General features: G+C 27.5%; 1 protein-coding gene across 3 annotated transcripts in view; it reads left to right on the top strand.

Moving 5' to 3' along the window:
- The window catches only part of LOC127277519 (protein numb), a 101,828-nt gene extending 84,867 nt beyond the window's left edge, over positions 1–16,961 (top strand). For all 3 annotated transcript variants that reach the window (XM_051298710.1, XM_051298711.1, XM_051298709.1), the window contains 9 exons: positions 1,232–1,396; positions 2,006–2,077; positions 2,758–2,976; positions 3,597–3,783; positions 4,912–5,166; positions 6,624–6,806; positions 7,601–8,040; positions 9,423–14,892; positions 15,123–16,961. In XM_051298710.1, the coding sequence (XP_051154667.1) occupies positions 1,259–1,396; positions 2,006–2,077; positions 2,758–2,976; positions 3,597–3,783; positions 4,912–5,166; positions 6,624–6,806; positions 7,601–8,040; positions 9,423–9,752 (1,824 nt within the window). In that variant the 5' untranslated portion in view covers positions 1,232–1,258 and the 3' untranslated portion in view covers positions 9,753–14,892; positions 15,123–16,961. The remainder of the gene's footprint in view (positions 1–1,231; positions 1,397–2,005; positions 2,078–2,757; positions 2,977–3,596; positions 3,784–4,911; positions 5,167–6,623; positions 6,807–7,600; positions 8,041–9,422; positions 14,893–15,122) is intronic.
- The last annotated feature ends 2,126 nt before the right edge of the window (positions 16,962–19,087 follow it).

Below are 19,087 nucleotides of genomic sequence, written 5' to 3'. Positions count from 1 at the left end.
GGAGGTGAAAATTGGCGTGTGAACCATGAAAATTCTGCATTGTTTATCAAAATTCAATTAACAATTTTCAAAATGGCTCCACCTGAGAAGTTTACATGCCTGACAATTTGATAAAAATTAATATTCAATGCTAATATTTCCGGAGGGGAAAATTGACGTATGAACCATGAAAATTCTGTAATGTTTAACAAAATTCGATAAAAATTGTTAAAATGGCTTCACCTCAGAATTTTACATGGCTGCCAATTTGACAAAAATTAATATTAAGTGCTAACATTTGGAGAGGCGAAAATTGACGACTGAACCATGAAGATTCTACATTGTTTATCAATATTGGTAAATACTGTAATTAATAAATGCAAAAAAAAAAAATGAAAATTAGGTTATGTTAATTTTTCAAAAAAATTAATTTTAAAATATACTTCTATGTTAAGAGTCACGTTATTGGAAGTTATATATGTGTGGCATTCAAGAGATTTTAATTCCCAACGGAGGAATCGATACGTGGCATGTGACTGAAAGACACGTGATCTATTTAATATTATATCGTATGCGGAGAGATAAAGAGGGGGGGGGAAACGAGGTGTCAGATACATACGAGAGATATGACCATAGGAGTAGCGTAAACTGCATCTCGTCATTTTCACCACCACTTTCATCGTGTTCACCAACCCTCCACTTCTCCCTCTCCCTTTTGTGAAACTAATCGTTCACCCACGTAATTAACCAGCCTCGTTATAACGACGTTTGCAGTTGTCAACCATTACATAACCTCATTTTAATTGCTCTAATTACCAACCAATTCGCTAATTATCATTAAAAATAATCAATTTCACTTGTGCTATCGTCAAAATTAATTTACATCATCAAAAAATCATTATTATTATTATTTTATCATTATTATTATTATTTCGTCACTAATTAGTCTCGAGATGGTGGTAAAATAATTTTTTTTCCCCACTCTATATTATAATTACTTTCTTTTGAAATTTGAGAGTTTTGTTGACATAACCTAAAAAAAATCTCCACCTCGAGTTTTCTTTTGAGGGTAAAATTCACGGTTATTGGAATTATTTAATTATTTTTTTTTTTTGAGATTATGTATTCTTCTCGATGGCAAGAATTTTTGAAAAAAATTGTAAGGTTTTAAAAAATTAATTTTACTATTAAAATTACTATTTGTTTATTATTTAATAAAATTGATGACTAATTTTGGTTTTTTTTTTTGCAGAAAAGGGAGAGATCTCCGGGTAAAAGAATGGAGCGTCTTAGGAGAAGTTTTCGTGAGAGTTTTCGAAGACGAAAAGATCCACATGTTCCGGAATCGAGTAAACCACATCAGTGGCAAGCTGATGAAAGTGCCGTTAGATCGGCAACTTGTCAATTTCACGTTAAGGCAAGGAATAATAATTTTTTAATTATTTTATTTTAATTTTTTGATTTTCAATTATTTTATCTTATTTTTTTAATTTTCAATTTTTTTAGTGTCCTTTTTTTAAATTTTGCAAAACCTAACCTCACTTTTTTCGATTTTTGCATATTTTAATTATTTTTAATTACTTGTAATTTTTTTCTTATATTCAAAACAACTTTTGCCATTGTAAGTTAATAATTTTTGCAAATTTTAACCTCTATTTTTGACTTTTATGGTAGTTATTTGATATTTAACTTTCGAGGTGGCACCACCTGAGATGTTTACATGTCTGCCAATTGAATAAAAATTAATATTAAGTGATAGAATTCGGGGAGGTGAAAATTGACGTGTGAACCATAAAAATTCTGCATTATTTATCAAAATTCGATAAAAATTTTCAAAATGGCTCCACCTCAGAAGTTTACATGGCTGACAATTTGACAAAAATTAATATTAAGTGATAATATTTGGAGAAGTGAAAATTTACAAGTGAACAATTAAAAAGAAATAATTTATTATTATTATTAATAATAATAATAATTTTTTTTTATTAAATTTTGAGGTTAATTTTAATATTTTCTTTTTTTACAGTACTTAGGTTGTGTAGAAGTTTTCGAATCGAGGGGAATGCAAGTTTGCGAGGAAGCCTTAAAGGTTCTTAGGGTAAGTGAGGAAAAAAAATTGTTCTTACGTCAAGAAAAAATATTTTTTTTACATTAATTAATTTTGTTTCTATTTTTAAAATTTTTACTGTTTTTACTAAAAAATAAATTTTCTTTCTATTTTCATAATTTTTATTTTCTTTTTAACTAAAAAAAAAAATTAATTAAAATTACCTAATTGAAAAATATTTCCTGATTGTTTCATTTTTCTTGGCCTTTCAAATGTTCCCCTTTGTGTAAATTGACTTTCATTTTTAGAACGACTCCCACAAAGTTATATACGTGAATTTAAATAGCCGTGAAAAATTACAAATTTAAACGCATCGTGCGTCATTCTTCATTTTAAATTCTTCATCTTGAAAAATTTTATATAATTATTCTCTTTACAGTTAAAATTACTTTGAAACTAAAAATTAGAAAATAGAATCAAAAAATTTAATTAAAAAAAAAAAAATTAAATTATAATAAATTTTTAATTAACTAAAAATTAATAAATTTCCTTTTTTTTGTTAAATGTAAAATTTTTTTATTAATATTCATAAATTTTTTGTTTATTAATATTTTTAATATTTATTACATTTTTTTCAATAATTTTTATTTTATTTTTCATAAAATTTTGTTGAATTTTATTTTGCAGAAAAAAGAATGAAAAAAAAGTCTGATTGAATATTGATTTTGCAGAATTCGAGACGGAAACCCATCAGGGCCACCCTTCATGTTTCCGGCGATGGTTTAAGGGTAGTCGAGGATGAAACAAAAGGTCTACTCGTCGATCAAACGATAGAAAAAGTCTCGTTTTGTGCTCCAGATCGAAATCATGAAAAGGGTTTCAGTTATATATGTCGAGATGGCACCACCAGACGGTGGATGTGTCATGGATTTCTCGCTCTCAAGGAGTCGGTAAGTCAGATTTTTTTTTCATAATTTTTAATTTTTTTTAAATACTATTTTATTCATTATTAGTTTTTATTTATTTCTATTTTTAATTAATATTATTTTTTTTATAAATTGAATATTATTTTTGCCATTTTTTTCTATTACAATTTTTTTAATATCACTTAATTTCTTTTTATACAGAAAATAAGTGAATAAACACGATTTAAACAATTTTGTTTAATCTAACCTCAAAATATTTGTCCACCTCAAAATTTAAATTTGCTGTAAAATTCTCGAAAATCGATATTTTTAGTTTCTGTTGGTTCTATTGGGTTCTACATAATGGCAAAAATCGATAAACCACTGTGTCGTTCTCACAAGTAAACCTAACCTCATTTTTCTCCACCTCGAATTTTTTTTACCCTCAAAAATCGACTAATATTGATAATTTTCGTTTTTTTCTTTTTAATTAAATTCTATTCAGTGGCAAGAATCGATAGTATATATTTGCCTCACCTCGAATTGTAAAATATAATGTGAATAATTGAAATTTCCCAATCGATCGACAATATATGGATTGTTCTAAATGGCACGATTGTTTTCTTTTCTTTATCATTGCAATTAATTATCGATTCCTTTCACAGGGTGAAAGACTGAGTCACGCAGTGGGATGTGCGTTTGCAGCCTGTTTAGAAAGGAAACAACGTCGAGACAAAGAATGTGGAGTTACAATGACCTTCGACTCTAAGACGTCGACTTTTACAAGAAGTGGCAGCTTCAGGCAACCGAGCCTTACCGAAAGGCTACAAGATTCACGAGAACGGGCCGTTGGTCAGTAAAATTTTATCTCATTTCATTTTTTTTGAAACTAACCTCAAAAAATTATTTCTTTTTTCGATATTACAACAAAAAAAACCCACAGTAATAGTCCATATTCGATCAATAAAAAAGTGAACAAAAATTTATTTTAATACAATGCAAATTTCGTACATTTTTTTCTAGAGTAAAAATTTGGTACAATTCAATTCTGGTACAAACCATAAATTAATTTGATCTAATTTTGGTACTAAAAGAAATTTGGTACAAACCAAGATTGGCGCAAACTAAATTTGGTATGATCGCATTTTGGTTCTGAAGCAAATTGGTACGTTTCGATTTTGGTACAGAACAGAATTTGGTACAGAACCAAGTTAGGTTCAAACTAAATTTGGTACGATCCAATTTTAGTACAGAACCAAATTTGGTACAAAACCAATTTTGTTACAGGCCCAATTTTTTTACAGAACCAAATTTGGTACGATCCGATTTTGGCACAGAACCAAATATGGTACGGCCCGATTTTTGTACAGAACCAAAACTGGTACAGAATAAAATCTGGTACAGAACCAAATCTAGTAAATAACAATATCTGGTACAGTATCAAATCTAGTACAAAAGAAATCTGGTACAGCAACAAATCTGGCAAAGAAAAAAATCTGGCACAGAACCAAATTTGGAACGGCCCGATTTTTGTACAGAACAGAATCTGGTACAGAACCAAATCTGGTACAGAATAAAATCTGGTACATGACAAAATCTGGTATATAACAAAATCTGGTACAAAAAAAATCTGGTATAAAATAATTCTGGTACAAAATAAATCTGGTACAGAGTCAAATCTGCTACAAAACCAAATCTGGTACATAACAAAATCTGGTACAGTATCAAATCTGTTACAAAAGAAATCTGGTACAGTATTAAATCTGGCACAGAAAAAAAATCTGATACAGAATCAAATCTGGTACGGTCCTATTTTGGTACAAAAGTAATTTTGAAATATTCAAAAATTTGTACAACCAAAGTTTTGGCATAAAATCTATGTTTTTATTATTTAAATTCTGATACAACCAATTTTTTGGCACAAAACTAATTTTTCTGAAATTTTTTGTTTCTATATTAATATTTTTTTTTTCTTTTTAGATGTACCTCCAGTGAAACCCGTCTATAATCCATTTGCAATTGAAAGGCCCCACGCAACACCATCAATGTTAGAGAGACAAGGATCGTTTCGCGGATTTAATCAATTAAATCAAGCCTCACCATTTAAGCGACAGCTAAGTTTACGTATTAGTGATCTTCCTAGTAATTTAGAACGCACGCGAAGTCACAGTTTAGAGCCAACGGATCTTTCACGAATGCCAGCATTGTCACATCTTTTACCACTGAAACCACCAGGTGAGAATTTTTTTTATTTTTAATTTTTTAAATTAAAAGGAAAAAAAAATTTTTTTTTTTTAAATATAAATATAGAAAAAATTACTATAATTAGGAAATAAATATTTATAATTTTTTTTAAATATAAAAATTAGGGAAAATTTTTGAAAATAATTATTAATAATATAAAATTTTTTTTGTTTGTTTTTGTTTCCGTTGACAAAACAGAATTCGATGGATATGACGAAGGTCATTACCTAATTTCTTTCGTCAATATTAATTGCCTGCTTGCCACCCTTAAATTTGATGTTTTATGATTTTTTTTTAAAATTTTTTTTTAAACTTATTAAAATAGTAATAACTATTGGGATCGATTTTGTCAAATAAACAAAAATTTTTCTAAATAAAAAAGATAAATAAATTTTTTTTTTTAAATACAATTTTTCAATTATAGGAATTTCAATAATTAATAATAATAATAATAATTATTATTATTTTATAAAATCGTTCCCGAATTTTAATATTACTGTAGGTCCAAGTAGTTAAAAAAGTAGTAGTAAAGATTACTTTGAAAAAGAAACAAACTTTTCACAAAATCGATTATATCGATGAATGTACAGATCTTGCAACTCACGAATTCGATATTGATAGTCAAGACAAAGTTTTGATATAACGATATTTGTTCGATATATCGATACTATTTCGATGTTTCTATACTTGTTCGATTATTCAATACTATTTCGATAAATCGATTCTTGTTCGATATATCGATACTATTTCGATATATCGATACTATTTCGATATATCGATACTATTTCGATATATCGATACTATTTTGATATATCGATACTATTTCGATAAATTGATACTTGTTCGATATATCAATACTTGTTCGATATATCGATACTATTTCGATATATCGATACTATTTTGATATATCGATACTTTTTCGATATATCGATACTTCTTCAATATGTCAATACTATTTCGATAAATCGTTATTTCTTCGATATATCGAAAGTATCTCAAAAAATCGATACTTTTGCTATATATCGATATTTCGATAATATCGAGACTATTTCGATATATCAATACTATTTCGACTTATCGAAAATATCTCGATAAATCGATACTATTCCTTTGTTTTTGTCATAAAAACATCATTATACGACATGATAAATACAATAATTGTTTTTTAAATTAAAAACAAACAATATATTCTCTGTTTATTGTAAAAGAAAGAATTATATTTTTTTTTATCACCAGCACTCTATGTCGTGAAGCATGTTGTTTGTAGGCATATCAGCACTCTGCAGCACAATTATTATTAATATTAAAAATATTAATAATAATAAAAAAAGAAGAGAATAATAATGATAATTATTATTATTATATATTTAAAGAAATAGTTTTTTTTATTTTGCATGAATTACATTGGGCAAAAATTTTGGAATAATATTTTTCAAAAATATTTTTAGTGAGCCCTATACCGGAGATATCGCCAAGTGGCCATGAAAGTTTGTCAGCCATGTGTCAACAAGTCACACAAGGTCTTAGTCTTCTATCGAGTAACGATGATTATGGACCAACAACTATGATTGCTGTCACGAGCACTGTTGCAAAACAACTTTTCACAAGCACTACGACTTCCTCGCTTCAAGGTTGGTTTACCTGCCTTTTTTCGGGTTTTAGTTTGGTTAAGGTGTTGTTTTTTTACTGCGGTCTAATTTCAATTTCACACGCTTGGAATTTTTTTTTTCTGTAGAAATTGAGATTTATCATTTTTATTTAACTTTGATATAGCTTTTACACATCAAGGCGTGAGAACAAGGATTTTTTTTTATTTTAGGCATTCTAACCTTAAATTTCATCACCTCGAATTTTATTTTGCTTGTTAAAACCAGAGATATTTTTATATTTCTTTGGTTGTTAATGTTTTACATTCTAATGGATGGCAAGGATCGGGAAATAATTGTACTTTGAATTAAAAACGTCATAACCTCAAATTTCTTCACCTCGAAATTTATTTTGCCTGTAAAAGGCAGAGATATTTTTATATTTCTTTGGTTTTTGATTTTTCGGCTTCTAATCAATGGCAAGAATCGAGAAACAAAAGAAATTCCCCATAAATGATTCTAACCTCAAAATTTCTCCAATCTCGAAATTTTTTTTGCTTGTAAAAACCAGAGATATTTTTATATATCATTGGTTCTTGATTTTTCGGCTTTTACTAAATGGCAAGAATCAAAAGAAATTCCCCATAAAATCATTCTAACCTAAAATTTACCCACCTCGAATTTTATTTTGCTTCTTAAATTTTCAATTGTCAATATTTTTCATTTATTTTTTAATAAATCAATTATTCTCAATGGCAAAAATCAATATCATTATCAATTATTTTTCCTCTCTTTCTTCTTTTTAAAAAATTCATGAAAAAAAATCCATTTTTTTTCAGTAACGAACAGCAACTCATTGGATGACATAAAACTGCAAAATGGTTCCGAACAAACCGCAGACGTTTGGCAAGAATCATCATCACCAATTCTCGCCACAAACAATAGACTCACGCCAATTTTAAATAGAAGTTGCAATTTGAGTCCAGTGCTTCCGCGTACAAATATCACATCAGTTGTCATGAGTACACCATCACAAACAACGGTGACATCCATATTTGGTACATCGGCAGCAAGTCCCGCATTTAGTACTGCGTCAACATCATCATTGAGCAGTGGTGCGCCACATATTTTAAATCGATCTCCAGTTCCTGTGAATCCAATCACAGCATCTGTGACGAGTTCACCAAATGCAAGTGTCACATCCGTATCGTCAGCACAGTCATCGACTGCATGTGAAGTCAGTCAAATCACCACTAAAGCAAGTCAATCGCTCGCCAATGTAAGTTTTGAAACTAAACCAAATTTGGTACAAACAAAAGATTTCCATGATCCAATTTTGGTAAAGAACAAATTTTGGGACAACTGAAATTAGTACAGTCCGATTTTGGTACAGTACCAAATTTGGTACAGAACCAATTTGAATAATATCCAATTTTGGTACAGTACCGAATTTGGTACGAACAAAATTTGGTACAATAACAAATCTGGTACTGAAGCAAAATGTGGTACAGAACCAAATTTGGTATAGTACCACAATCTAGTAATAAACCAAATCTAGTAAAAAACCAAATCTGGTACAGTACCTTATCTGGTACAGAACTAACATTTTGTACAGAACCAAATATAGTATAGTGCCAAATCTGGTACAGAACCAAAAATTTAGTACAGTACCAAATCTGGTACAGGACCAAAATTTTGTACAGATCCAAATCTGGTACAGTACCAAATCTGGTACAGTACCAAATCAGGTACAATACCAAATCGAGTAAACTACCAAATTTGGTTCAGTACCAAATCTGGCACAGAACAAAATTTGGTACAGTACCAAATCTGGCACAGAACCAAAATTTGGTACAGTACCAAATCTGGTACTGAAGCAAAATCTGGTACAGAACCAAAATTTGGTACAGTACAAAATCTGGTACAGAAACAAAATCTATTAGGGAACCATATCTGATACAGGACCAAAATTTTGTACAGATTCAAATTTGATATACAGGCAAATTTTGTACAGTACCAAATCGGGTACACTACCAAATTTGATACAGTACAAAATATGGTACAGAACCAAATTTGGTACAGTACTAAATCTGGCACTAAACCAACATTTGGTACAGTACTAAATCTGGCACTGAACCAACATTTGGTACAGTACCAAATCTGGTACTGAAGTAAAATCTGGTACAGAACCAAAATTTGGTACAGTACAAAATCTGGTACAAAAACAAAATCTAGTAGGGAACTAAATCTGATATAGGACTAAAATTTTGTACAGATCCAAATCTGGTATAGAGCCAAATTTTGTACAGTACCAAATCTGGCACAGAACCAAAATTTGGTACAGAACCAAATTTGGTACAGTACCAAATCTGGCAAAGAACCAAAATTTGGTTCAGTACCAAATCTGGTACTGAAGCAAAATCTGGTACAGAACAAAAATTTGGTATAGTACAAAATGTGGTACAGAAGCAAAATCTAATAGGGAACCAAATCTGGTACTGAATGAAATCTGGTACAGAACTATTCCTAAATCTGCTTTATCCTACTAAACTTGGTTGGTACGAAAAGTTTGGCACAAACTTAAATTCTGGTACAAACAAAAAATTACATGTTCTAAAAGAAATATTTTGTTTTTATTAACATTTTTTTTTATTATTAAAGGTGGAACAAGTTCAGGCGTCAGGTGACTTACCAAAACCAGAACAGTGGTTGGGCAGTGTCACGGGCTCAGTACCCCCACCACCACCGCCAACAGTGCAATCAGTACCGCCATGTCCATCGAATCAACGTCGTGCACCGCCACTTCATTCGCGTGCACTCTCATTGGGTTCGGCAGGACTTCATCAACAACAACCACAATCAACGCGCGGTCCCACAGACCCATTTGACGCTGAATGGGCAGAAATTGCTGCGCGCAATTTACGTCAAGCAGCACAAACAAATCCATTTATTATGCCCAATGCAACGCAAGCATTTCAGGTGCAATTATAGCGTCAGGAGTTTGTCAACAGTATTGCCAATTTTTATCGAACAAATACACAATGATTATGATATAATGACGTTTGCGCACAATTAAACACACACGTCAATCGCGGATAAATAATAATAATAAAAATAATTGTCGACGTTTTTTTTTTGTCATCAACGAAACGGGAATCTCTTTTTTTTATTATTTCGTGAAGATATTAATTAATTAGTTAATTAATTTAGTGTCGAAAATTTTTATTATTGACAATACAGTTGGACCTGTTTTATTGTCGGTATATATATTTTTTTTGTAAATACAGTAGAACCTGTGTAGGTACAGTGGAAACTTGTGAATAATTCTTTTGTTTATTTTTACTACAAAACAATTTTGTTTTTGTACAAAAAAAGAAATTCTGCGAGTACAGTGAAAGTTTTGCAATAATACTGTCTCGAGAATTTGTGTCAATACAGTAAAAAAAAAATACCGTGATACTGTCAATACAGTAGTACCTGTGAAATTATAGTTACAGTCAAATCTGTAATACGGTAGAACCTGTGAAATTAACAAATACAGTAGAACCTCGTGCAGTGAAATCTGTATTAATTGTCAATACAGTAGAACCTGTAATAATTGTCAAAGCAGTAGAATCTGTAATAATTGCAGTGCAGTAGAACCTGTATTATTGTCAATACAGTAGAACCTGTGAAATTGTAATTACAGTTAAATCTACAATATTGACAATACAATAGGAGTGAAATTTTTTCATTGCAGTAGAACCTGTATAGTTGCAGTTAAACCTGTAATACTGCAAATACAGTAGAACCTGTGAAACTGTAAATACAATGAAATTTGCAAATACTGTTCATTCAAAACTGTTTAAATACAGTAAAACTTACGAAAAATGGTAAATGCAGTAAAACCTGTGAAAATGGCAAAAGCATTAAAACCAACGAAAATGGTGAATACAGTAAAACCTACGAAAATGGTAAATACAGTAAAACCTACGAAAAATGGTAAATAGAGTAAAATATGCAAAAAAAAAAGGTAAATACAGTAAAACCTGCGAAAGTGGCAAGTGCAGTAAAACCTGTGAAACTGGCAAATGCAGTAAATTCTTTTCAACTGTTAATGTACAGTAAATAAGAGACAAAAAATTTCTTTGCTATATTGTCATCCAGTAGAACAAATACAGTAGAACCTGTGAAATTGTTAATACAATGTAGAAATTTAACGTTTTTTCTTTTGTTACGAAAAAAGTAGAGCCTTTTTTATTTGTGTTTAATACAAGTGGAATTTTAATTATTTTTTTTTTGTAATTTATGCAATACAGTAGAACCTCGTTTATTGTCTCATGTGCAGTAAAAAAACAGTTCTTTCAACGAATTTTAATAAAATCAACGATAAAAATAATAAATTACACGGAAATAAAAAATTTACCTTGAACAACGAAACGTTTCAAAAAGTTTTAATTGTTTCAGTCGAAATCCTTTCGCTATTCCAGTGAAATTTTTCGCTGTTTCAGGTAAATTTTTTTTTATCGTGTAGAAATTTTAAAAATTAATGAAAGAAAAAAACTGCTCAGGCCTTCGAGGAACTTTTTTCAATTTACGCATTTGTTTTTCTCTTCGATAAAAAAACGAAATTGTTTCAATTTTTATTTCGAATTTTGTGCAAAAAAAAAAAAAACAAAAATTTCTTTGTGCTCAATTTTTAATTTCTCTCGCTGTTAAAAAAATTGTTTTATTTTGCCGAGAAGGAAAAAAAACATTTTTTCGTCTGACTAATTTTTGTACAAATTAAATTACAAAAAAGTTTTTGTGTTAAGGAAAAAAATTTTTTTTTTAAATTACAAAATATAATTTATTTTATTATTCTTTATTTATTATTGTATTTATTATTATAATTATCATTATTATTATTATTTCTATTATAATTATTATTATTATTATTATTATTATTATGATTATTATTATTATTACTATTATTTAAATTGTTAAATAATCGTTGAATTTTTTTTTCAGCGAAAGAAAAATGAAAATAAATTTTTATTTCCCAAAAAAAACAAAATTTATTTCCAAACAAATTACTTAAAAATAAAATTCAATTTCAATAAACAACGTAGATCTCCTAATATTATTCGAATCACTTTAAAGATTTTGAATAAAATTTCTATATATGAACAAAAAAATAATATAACTAAATAAAGTGAAGGCGCACAAAAATAGTAGAAAAAAAAATCTAGTTATTGTAATTCACCATCACGTTAAAAAAAAAAAATAAAATCTTATACGCACCATACAAAAAAAAACGATCAACGCAGCACTAAATTTACAAATACTTAAAAAAAAAATATAAAATAATGTAAAAATTTTACACAACATTAAAAAGTTTCGCAAAAAAAAACAAAATTAATTCAAATTTTCAACGAAAATACAAAACAAAAAAAAATTTAATAAAAACAAGAAAAAAATCCAAATGCACAAGAATTATATATTGTCGAAGAACAAGAACTGTGATAAGAATAAATAAAAAAAAGCGAAGGCCAGTACTTAAAACAAAAAAAAAAGGCGAAAAAAAACTGATAAAATGAAACACAAAAAAACGAGTCAAAAATATTTGCTCAAATTCGTCAGTGAAGAAAATATTAGCGATTTGTTTTAATCGTCATAATTATTATTGTGAGAGAGAAAGAGAGAGAGAGACAAAAAGATAGAAATAGCGAAATGGTTAACTGGATGCAAATCTATTAATTAAAAAAAAAAAGAAAAAAAAAGTTAGATGTTCAACATAGCAAAAAGAAAAAAAAACCTTATACTCTGTCGTTGTCTAGTATTTAACACAAAAAAAAGTCGAAGAAAACTGATTAGTTTCTTTTTCTTAAAATATAAAATATAAAATATTTTTACCATATTTTTTAAAAAAACAGAAATTTTTTTTTCTGTACCAGATTTTCGTACGATTCGATTTTGGTAGAAAACCAAATTTGTTACGGTCCGATTTTGGTACAGAACCAAATTTGGTACGATCCGATTATGGTACAGAATCAAATTTGGTACGACCCTATTTTGGTACAGAACCAAATTTGGTACGATCCGATTATGGTACAGAATCAAATTTGGTACGACCCTATTTTGGTACAGAACCGATTTTGGTACAAAACCAAATCTGGTACAGAACCAAATTTGGTACAAAACCAAATTTGAAACGGCCCTGTTTTGGTAGAGAATCAAATCTGGTACAGAAACAAATTTGGTACGGCCCTATTTTGGTAGAGAATCAAATTTGGTACAGAATCAAATCTGGTACAGAATCAAATCTGGTACAGAATCAAATCTGGTACAGAACCAAATTTGGTACGACCCCATTTTGGTATAGAACCAAATTTAATACGATCCGATTTTGGTACAAATCCAATTTTGGTACGGATTAATATTTTTTTTTGTATAAAATTCGCTTTGCACAATATATTTGTCTAAAATTTTTATTTTTTTACACAATTTAAAAAAAAAAAACTGAAAAAGAAAATGAAACTAATCAAATTTCTATTTTTGACTTTTTAAATTACACTAAAACACAATTTTGCATTTAATTTTCTATAAAAGGGTCGAGGAATTTTTTTGCGGAAAAATTCCACAAAGCCTCGCAAGAAAAATCAAAAAAGCAAAAAAAAAAATTATTGTTATTAGCAAACTTGTAGTTTTTTGACTAGAATCCAAAAAAAAAAAAAAAAAAATTTCTTTCTCCTTCAAGCCAAGAGCATATCGTTAGTTGACTAGAAAATAAAAAAAAATTTTCCCTCGACCAATTATATTGCACCTTGGGCACTTTTAAGCCCTTTTCCTTAACTCCTCACTGAACCCCACTATTCCCTCAAAAAAAATAAATAAATAAATAAATCACTATCGATAAATTTATCGCTAAAGAGTTCAATAAAAATAATAATAAAATAATGATATATAAATAAATATAAATATATATAAAAAGAAGAAAACGTAAAATAAAAAAAAATTCTATCAGTATTGACACAATTTATAAACGCTCGGCTTAAAAAAAATAATAAACAAAAAAAAATGAGAAAAAAAACGAAAAGGAAAGGTCAAAATTTGTATAAAAAAAAATAAGAAATTGGAAGAAAAAAAATTTTTTTACCCAAGATTTCCGTCTGTAAATAATGATAAAAAAAAATTCATGGGAAAAAATTTATTTTTTTCATTTTCTTAATGATGATGATCTTTTTCATTTTGACAAAAAAAATGTGGCGAGAAAAAAAGGAAAAAAATTATTAAAAAAAAAAATTATAAAAATTCTCGCACAGCCAGTGTCTCGCCTTATGTATGCAATGTATATAAAGTAGTGATTATTATATTTAATAATAAAAATGAAATTAAAAAAAAAATTGTAAGGGAAGAAAATGAAAAAATAAACACAGAGAAGCGAGAGTAGAAAAAAAAATATATTGAGTTTTCCGAGCCAGCAAAATTCGAATCGCATATCAAAAAGATAGAAAGAAAGAAAGAAAGAAAATAGTATTACATTCCTATGAAGGAAAACTTTTTTTTCATGATAAGAATAATAATTGTTAGAAGAAAAAAAAACAAATTTTCCATTCAATTAATTAAAAAAAATTTTATAAAAAAAATAAAATTATTTCTTCTTTTTTTTAATTAATTGAATCAAATTGAAAAGTGTTGGCGTTTTGTCGATTTTGTATGTGAGAGAAATAGAGAGAAATTGAGAATAAACGACAGTGGAAACTTAAATGATGCAAATGGAGTAAATTGTCTTCTGCAAGTACTTAACTTTGTTAAAATGGAATAATTTTGTCGATAGGAATTGCTTTAGCTCTGAGAAAAACAAAATCTTCGATTCTCTCTTCCGTCCCGAAGTCGAAGAAAGTTTTTTGCAAGCACAAGTCGGTTATCTCAAGAATAAAAAGAAAAATAATGAAAAATAAATTAAGAGATACCAAAATTATTCAGTGTACTTAAGCATTATAACCTAGCTCGTTTAGCCAATCAATGTTGAGAAATTTTTCATTTAAGAAAAAATTTTTTCGAACAGTTTATTCAATGAATTTTAAAAATTTGGAAATTTCAGAAATTTTGGTCATTTTGCCCATTTCGGTCATTTTAGGTCAATTTTGGTCAATTTTGCCCAATTCAGGTCAGGTTTAGATTATTTTGTTAATTCAGGTACTTGTGACAAGTACTTAATTTTGCCCATTTAGGTACTTTGTGGTCAATATAGGTCAATTTTGCCCAATTTATGACATTTTTGGCCTTTTTTGTTCTTTTCTATTATTTGGACAAGTTTTTTTTTTAATTTGGATTATTTTGTTAGTTCAGGTAATTGTAAAAATTTAGGTCATTTTTGGTCAATTTTGCCTAATTCAGATCCTTTTTGGCATTTTTTGTCCATTTCTGTCATTTGCACAAGTATTTTTAATTTGATAATTTTCTTAATTAAGATAATTTTTTTCAGTTAGGTCAATTTTGTCCAATTCAGGTCTTTTTTTGGTCAATTGAGGTCAATTTTGCCAAATATAATTCGTTTGTGGTCCTATTTATTCACTTCTTTCACTCTGGCAAGTGTTTATAATTGAGACTATTTTGCTAAGTTGAGGTAATTTTTACAATTAGGTCAATTTTGCCCATTTGAGTCAGTTGTAGGCAAATTTGACCATTTAGAAAAGTAGGACATATGCTTAATTTAGATTATTTTGTAAATATACTTCATTTTTGGCAATTAGATCAACTTTGTCAATTTAATACAGCTGCAAACAGGACAAAACCGACCTAATTGGTCAAAAAATGTCCTAAATGTAAAAAAGACCTATTGGCTAAAAACAAACACTTTGTAAAAATAATCATACCATAAAAATGACCTTATTGATCAAATGACCAAAAATTGACCTAATTGTCCAAAAAATGACCTATTTGTCCAAAAATGATCCAAATTTGAAAAAATTTGCTAAATTAAAAAAAGTTGAAAAACTTGACATTTTCTGTAAATATTCATTTTTCAGAAAAAAAAAATTCATTGAATATTAAATGTTAGAAAAATTTTCTCAACTGCAAGTTATAAATTTTTAATTTCCATTTGTTGGAAAAAGCTTTAACGGCAAACTGTACATAAAGCAACAAATAATACGTTCTAGCATTATTATTATTATTATTATTATTATTATTATTATTAATATTTTATTATTTTATAATTTTTAAAATAACGATTTGAGTGGAAATACCTCGAAAAAATGGAAAAACCTATTTTTTTTTGTTAAATTTTAACTCAAATCGAAATTTAAGAAAATGAATTTTAATAACAAATAAGATTTAGAGATCTGTGAACGTTGCACGCTATATATAAATATATATATATATATATATATATATATATATATATATATATATTTAATGTATATTCTCATTCGGCGAACGATTTCTGTAATTATGAATTACTGAGATTGGCAAGTGGATTTGATAAATAGCGAGATGATTTTTCCTGCTTAAAAAGCAGTTGAAATAAAAAAAAGATGGTGAAATTTATGTGAAAAAAAAAAAAATTTTTATTGTCAATTAAACTAAAGAAAATGAATTGAATAAAAAATTGACAATTTTACCCCATTGTTATGATGTAATATTACCCCATCATGCGGGGTAATTTTGACCATTGAATAAACATTGAAAAAAAAATTTTTTTCACCAATTTTTGTTTTGAGTCATATTACCCCGTTAGTATGGTGTAATAATCATGCGGGGTAATTTTGACAATCGAATAAAAATTGAAGGAAAATTTGACAATTTTACTAATTTTTTGTTTATATGTGTCCTATTACCCCATTATCATTGTGTAATTTTACCCCATAGTGCGGGGTAATTTTGACAGAATATTAGTAAAAATTCAATTGAAATTAACAAAAAATGATTATAATTCGAATTGTTATTTTTTTTTAAAGTTGATTAAAAATTAAATAAATTATAAATATATTTTTTTTCTCACATAAATTTTGAGTGAACAAAAAAAGATGGATTATTGGAAAAAAAGGTGGAAATTTGGAGGAAATTTCTTAAATATTTGTAAATAGTAGGGATGGTGATGCCGATCGATTTCTCTGAATCATCGTACGAATTAAACGCGTGTATATTTCGAAAACAATATCTTTGTTTATTTTGCAATGTATTAGCCTCTGTAAAGATACGATTTATTATATAATATCTGTTGTGATTATGAAAGTGTCTTGTTAATTTTTTTCTCAAATTACCTTTTCCTCATAAAAAAATCGTTTTTTTTATTTATTAAAAAAAAAAAATTTTTTTTCTTTTTAAATTTGTTTTTGAAAAATAAAATATATTCAAAAAATAAAAATTTCAATGCTAAGCATTAAATATTAGTATTATAATTAAATATAATTAAATATAATAAAATAAAATTGTAAAATAAAAAATTATATATTATTTTTGAAATAAAAATTAATAATAAGTAAAGTTACTTATTATTTGCAAAAAAATAAATATTAAAAATTAAATTATTAACAATAGCCAATGACAAAATAGAAAAAAAAGTTTTTTGCAATGTAAATTATTAATTTTGATTAAAATACATGTCCTATTTGAATCGCGCGAATATTTAATTGACTGTTCTTTTTATAGACAAAAAAAAGTAAGAAACTTGTAAATTACTATCTATAGAACTTACAAATAAAATTATTAATTCACGATAGTTTAACTTATAAATGAACTGTGTTATTTGCCAGTTTTACATCCACGTGTCTCTTAACCTATTTCACGACACAATTAGATTTCTTATTTTTTGCAATAAAATTAATTATTTCAGAAAAATAATTTCTGCAAAAAAAAATTTCTTTTCCCATTTGTAATTATAAAAAAATATTTGTTTTAAAAATTGAAAAAAAAATTTAATTTTTAAAAATTTAATAATAATTAAAAAATTTTTTTTTTAATTTTCTTACAAAAAAAGGAAAATTTTTCTTTTTACAAAATGTTGACAAATAAAAAAAAATAAGAGACAATAATTAAATGGAATAAAGAAGAGTTTTCTTGTAAAACGTAATGAGTACTTGAAGCACGAAGAAATCTCAAACTAAAAGATAAACTAAGTAACCCGTATGTGTAAGTTAAAAACTTTTTCCTAAATATCCAATGAGGTCGCAAAAGGGATAAAAGAATAAACTACAAAACTTGGTGTGGAAAAATCTAACAGAACATTCCATCCAAAACTTTTTCCAAACGAGACAATCTTCTTACGTTTTCTAAGTGGGAGTTTATATCGAAAATTTGAAATTACGAATTTTTTTTACCCCAAATTGGTTAATCGTTGCTTCTAATGCTGTTGGTCCAATCAAAAACAACATTTAAAAAAACCCCGATATTCGAATAATTTATACATTAAACTAAAGAATTAGATTTTTTCGTACTTAGGCCAATTTTGCTCATTTAGGTCATTTTTGGTCATTTTAGGTCAAATTTGCCCAATTTTTATCAGTTTAGGTTAATTTTGGTCACTTTAGTTCCTTTTTGTCGTACGAATAATTATGTTAATTTAGATTAATTGTTAATTCAAGTCAATTTTTTATAATTAGGTCAATTTTGCCCATTTAGGTCAGTTTTAATCGATTTGTACCATTTAGAACAAGTAGGATAATTTTTTTATTTAAATTATTTCGTTGCTTCAGTTCTATTTGACAATTAGATTATTTGTGCCCATTTAGGTCTGCTACGAAAAAGCCAAAAAAAGACCTATATGGTCATGGCATGACCTAACTAAAACAAAAAATATACAATTTTCATCCATTTATCATATGGAAAAAATTTTTTAATTTATAATGTTTTGATAGAATAGTTTACTTTTTAAATTTAGATCAATTTTGCCCACTTAAGTTATTTTTAGGACATTTTGATCATTTAGAACAGTGGAATACTTTTTTAATTAAGATTATAACTTTCATTCAGTTCTGTTTAACTATTAGATCATCTTTGCCCATTTAGATCAACTATAAAAAGGTCAAAAACGACCTAATTTGTCAAAGAACGATCTAAATGTACCAAAAATTGTACCATTTTTGTCCATTTATTATTTGGATAAGTTTTTCAATTCTGATTGTTTTATTACCTCGTGCCATTTTTTAAAATTAGGTCCATTTTGCCCATTTAGGTCAGTTTTAGGCCATTTGGAATATATAAAATAGTAAGATAATTATTTACTATAGATTATTTTATTAAATCAGTTTTATTTGACAAATAGATCATCTTTGCCCATTTAAAAAATTACCAAAAGGTCAAAAACGACCTAAATGGTCAAAGATTGACCTAAAAAATATATTATTTTTGTTTATTTATTA

The sequence above is a fragment of the Leptopilina boulardi genome, unplaced genomic scaffold (assembly GCF_019393585.1).
Source record: "Leptopilina boulardi isolate dan_hultmark-lab unplaced genomic scaffold, ZJU_Lbou_2.1 LbouV2_169, whole genome shotgun sequence".
NCBI classification, from domain to species: Eukaryota; Metazoa; Arthropoda; class Insecta; order Hymenoptera; family Figitidae; genus Leptopilina; species Leptopilina boulardi.
This window is presented reverse-complemented; position numbering and strand designations above follow the sequence as displayed.